The 5,000-nt window shown below is 31.3% G+C and overlaps 1 protein-coding gene across 20 annotated transcripts in view; it reads left to right on the plus strand.

Moving 5' to 3' along the window:
- Positions 1-5,000, plus strand: part of Csp (Cysteine string protein) — a 43,538-nt gene that overhangs the window by 28,413 nt on the left and 10,125 nt on the right. For 3 of the 20 annotated variants that reach the window (XM_043021818.2, XM_043021842.2, XM_043021811.2), the window contains 2 exons: positions 675-731; positions 2,685-2,732. The exons of 14 other annotated variants lie outside the window; for them this stretch is intronic. In XM_043021818.2, the coding sequence (XP_042877752.1) occupies positions 675-731; positions 2,685-2,732 (105 nt within the window). The remainder of the gene's footprint in view (positions 1-674; positions 732-2,684; positions 2,733-5,000) is intronic. 3 more of the 20 variants (XM_043021834.2, XM_043021826.2, XM_043021856.2) reach the window with 1 other exon arrangement.

The following is a 5,000-nucleotide window of genomic DNA, read 5'->3' on the forward strand; positions in this document are numbered from 1 at the left end:
CTATTGATTAGAGAAACGTGGAAGATCAAGATTACATAAGTTGTGTATGACTATTACTACAATTGTGATTACTTATGAGAGAAAAAGTACAAGCACCATTTCAATTCCATGACAACGTGAAAATGTACTGTCCACTATGGTTTTTCTGTTTTTTCTTTTCTTTTTTACCCATAGATAATTTCACAAGCGATGAGTCACCAAGGAGTCAATTAGTAAGCCTACCTAACCTCAACTTTTCACACTTTTCTTTGAATCAAAAAGAAATAGGGTTTGTTTATGTTACTCTCATTATTGTTACTTATGTTATCATTACTAAAATTATCATTATTATTATGATAATGGTAATAACAACAATAATAGTAATAAAATTCAATAATTTTCTGGTGAAAACTCAAGAAATGGGATAAACAGATAAGATATAAGGTAAGCCTACAGATTGAGTCTTTGAGAGTAAGCTCTTGAGGCGTGATCTTTGTGTAAAAAAGAAAGAAAAAAAGAATGAGCCAAACTATAGTGGACCACGTGTATACATGGACTTCAGTTGTCTGTTAGTTAATTCAAATTGTCAGTTGGTTCTTATTATAAATAGAAGCATCAGAAATGACATGTATCTACAGAGATAAAGTAGGCAGGTAATTGTAAGAAGTTGCCATGTTACCTGTGTGAATTTACAGGCAAGCGGAGATGTCCGAGGGAAAGAAAGATTCCCCAACCTCCACCAACCCCTTCAGGTAGAGAGTGTGCACATCATGATAGCAAATGCTTTGATTTTTATAATTATTCATGATGTTTTTTTTTTTTTTATAATTATTATTATTTGAAAATATATTTTTTTTTTGCCATCACTTTCTCCCATTCTAAAGTATTACTTCTGTATGGTGTTAAGTTTCTCGCCTCCTTAGGACTAAGGGTCACACCGCTCTCTATTGGAAAATGTCGTGCAGAACAGAAAAGTAATGCTTACAAGGCAGCAAATATGTGCATTTTATTTATTTATTTATTTATTATCTTTTCGAGCAGATTGGAGGTCTCCCTACCTGCTAAGATTATTAATTTTGAGTCTTGCTCTTTTGATTACACCTGTGTCATCTTCATTAATTGTTTTAAAACTCATTATTATTATTATGTAAATAGCCCTCCTCTCCTTTCATGAATCATTTTAAGGAAACTGACTGATTACAACAAATTTCATAATTACCTTCATTGTATTCATGCTTTCTCAGTTTTTGCTGTCATGGGTATGGTTCACCATTCCAATTTAAAATGATTTGAAATTACCTATTGGACAGTTAATTGTGAATCGGTAATTGGCAGGACCCTGGTAAATTTCATTGTGGTGACACTACTACTTGTCTTGTAAAAATTGATATCAACTGAAACAAAATACTACATGAGAGAATGGATATGTTAAGTCCGTTTCTTATATCTACTCTTTTTAGCAAGTTTGCTTATTACCATCTGTCAATCCTATACCCACACGAAGTCTACAAAAGACTACTCCTCATATTTTATCTTTCATTGCACAAGGGAGAACATTCAGCTGCATTACTTTTCTTATTATCATTTACTGTTATTGTCTGTGCACCTCTGCCAAGCCTAAATCCACTTGAAAGGTTACTTATTATATTTCATATTTCAGAAGCACAAGGAAACTGCACCAGTCTCATTTTAAATTTTCTGTCTGTGTTCTCATTGCTGTTATCCTATTGTGCTTTTTTTGTCAGGAAATCTTCACCCATTTTTTACTCTTTTTTTATTTAATTAATTTTTTTATTTCATTGAATATATTGCTATTGGAACTTATGAGTGAGAACATTACTACAATTCAGTGGAGAGGAATATATTTTACAAAACAGTAGTATGTTCAGACTTCAAACATTGCTAAGTCGTTACTTTTTTGCCACTCGATAACAAAATTTCAGATTTGCAAAAAAAGAAGTGTAATGTGTAAAAAAGAAGTTGAGTGGCACATGTCTGAAATTGTATAATCATACATTGAAATGGAAAACAAGTTCCTGTTGCATGACCATGATTATGCATTTCTGAGTAAGGAAATATGAAACTGATGAGAAACAACATAAAGACATCGTAAATATTGGTGATTGTGACTGTCATTTTCCTGTGATTTTATACTTTGAGATGTAGTGACGAAGACAGTATTGTTTATTAAGCATCTGTAGTAACAAAATAATCCTCTTGTATTTTTAAACAACATATAGAATATGCCATATTAATTTAGAAGGACTTAAAAAATATTTTTTTTCTAAGGAGAATGTTCCAGGTTTAGAAAATATAGTCTCAAATAGATCTTAAATAGTGATGAGTAAATTAACATCATTTTTTAGAAAATTAGCTAAAGAGTGGCTCTAAATAAAAGTATACAAATATTAAGTGAAATATGACTAGTTTAGATTGCTTAGTGTTAGTACAATAACTGTTTGCACACAATTGTAACATAAAGATGTTTCAATTGATTTTTTTTTTCTATATATTTATTTATCTATTTTTATTTTTTAATTCTACCCATCTATGTAGATATGTAAAAGAGCAAGTCCTTTTTTGTTAACAGGGCATACAAGTGGCTCGGAAAGGCCATGGTGATTTTCACCAAGTATGCCTTACATCACCTCAATTTATTTTATTTATTTGAGATTTTTTTTTTTTTTTCGTTGATGGACTTTCAGGCAGCAGGAGAAGCCCCGTGAGAGCAAAGCCTCCACCAACCCCTTCAGGTAGTTGATCTCAGAAGACCTAGCTCCTTGAAAAGCTTTATATACATATCCATGTGCTCGGCATATAGCATTTGGTGCAGACTTTTGAGTTACTATTGCCGATGAAGCTGCTGTGCATCAGAGCAGATATTGTTTTTATTCTTTTGTTTATCTTTGGATTTTGTTTATTGTTATATTTCTTGTTTAATTGATTTATTTCATGTTTTGGACATGTGTGATTAGGTCCACATATGCAAACAGCTGTAGACCAGACCCCTACAGTAAAATTGCATGAAGTTATGCAACCATTTTTATACAACATCGTTTTGAGTTTATCCAATTCTATAATGTGTTTAGATGCTCCTAAATTACCCCCCCTCCCCACTTGAACTTTTGTAGAAAGATTTTTAGTCAAGTTGCTAAGTTACTTGTTGAATTTGGATGTTTTATTTATACATAGAAGTTGCTTTCATTGTTCATCCAGCTTGGATGTTAGTAAATAGTAAGAGAAGCAAATTGTTGAATGTGGTTCGGTTTTGAGGATAAAGTTATTCAAAAATTATAGTATTATTATTACTTTTTTTGTGCATTTATTAATGAGTATGATAGTTTTGATGGTTTGAATAATACTGATATTTTGTATCTAGACAAGTCGAGTGATTTTTTTTTCAGAAGGCATAGATTCTTGATTTGCCATAACAAATAGAAATTATGCAAATTTAATGAATTGGTAGTAGTCTTTATATTTAATTGGGATTTTATTTATTTATTTATTTTTTAAATTTTATGCATTTTATTCAGAAGGTCAAATTCAGAAATTATGACAGATGTAAGAAGTAAACAAATATGAAAAGTCGTAGTGTAAACAAATTAAAGTTCTATTTTAACTTTGGGTTTAGTGTTTGCAACAACGTGATTATTGCGTTCATTGAAGTTTTGTTTACCTAAATGTTAGTCTATTTAGATATGTATGGATGTACGTAGGTCTTACCTGTATGTATAAGCAGAAAGATGAGGCTTTTTATTTGTTAGTAGAGTGCTAGCAGTAAAGTGAGTACATGTCATTGTGTAATGTGTGTACATTGGAAAGCATTAATTGGAAAGCTTTAGAATTGATGGTTTAATGTATAGAGGTTGTGTGATAAAAATTGATGTAGAATGACATGTAAATGGACAATGAATGTTTTTACCATTTTTATCTTGTATGAATAAGAAGGTAAAGGAGATGTCATACCAAGTTAAGAATTCACTGATATTGTACACTTGGCAGATTGATCCTATGGCATTGTGAAAGACCAGTTTTTGAAGACGTTAATGATTATGGCAATTCGTTTGGCAATGAGTTTGCTGTACATATAATCATGTGGGGGGGAATGTTCTTATAGCATCACTTGCCACAGATCTTCTGAAAGCTTTGGGTTTTTATTTAGGAGTGATTTGTCCATATGAATAGAAGAAGATATATATATGTGTATATATATATATATATATATATATATATATATATATATATATATATATATATATTATATATATATATATATATATATATATATATATATATAATATATATATATATATATATATAAATATTTTTATTACATCTCATATCTGAAATAGGACTTATTGTCTCTAGGAAAGAATGTGATAATAGTCAGTTAGAATGGAAATATTACCATCAGCAGGGTTCATTTGTTGCACCAGATTGAAGCAGATAAAGTTTACCTGTAAATATTTTGGATTTTAACCCACTCACGTCGGGGTGATTCCTGATTTGTATGGTAGTAATGCCGGGGTTTTTGAACGCATAAGCCTAATGCCTCGAGACTCTCGGGCGCACAAGCCATGAGCCTGGGCTTCCCACTTGCTCACCCCGAGTGCTAGCCTTGCCGAGATATCTCGTCACCGGCATCTGACACAAAAACCATGAAATGTGTCTGTACGTCATCCGGCGCGAATGGGTTAAGTTAATTTTGAGATAGTATAGTTTGTGAATGCAATTGTTTCAAATGTATCTAAACAGCTGTGCATGGACTATGGTGTGTTCTACATTAGTATTTACATGTTAAGGGTAAGAAAGAATGACAGAGAAATGGGGCCAGTCAACATTTAGGGATTCTATGCAAATCAAAGTATATGTAATAAGTATCTGATATATAAGGTGAATTTTAGAATATTTAAAAAAATGGAAAATAATGTGTCATTAGAAATGGGCTAAAACCATTATTGAATAGGTTGTATTTCTGAAAACTTAGTATCCCAAAAAAAAAATTTAACTAAAAGACAATA

The sequence above is a fragment of the Penaeus japonicus genome, unplaced genomic scaffold (genome assembly GCF_977035675.1).
Source record: "Penaeus japonicus unplaced genomic scaffold, GWHDUDI00000001_assembly GWHDUDI00000027, whole genome shotgun sequence".
NCBI classification, from domain to species: Eukaryota; Metazoa; Arthropoda; class Malacostraca; order Decapoda; family Penaeidae; genus Penaeus; species Penaeus japonicus.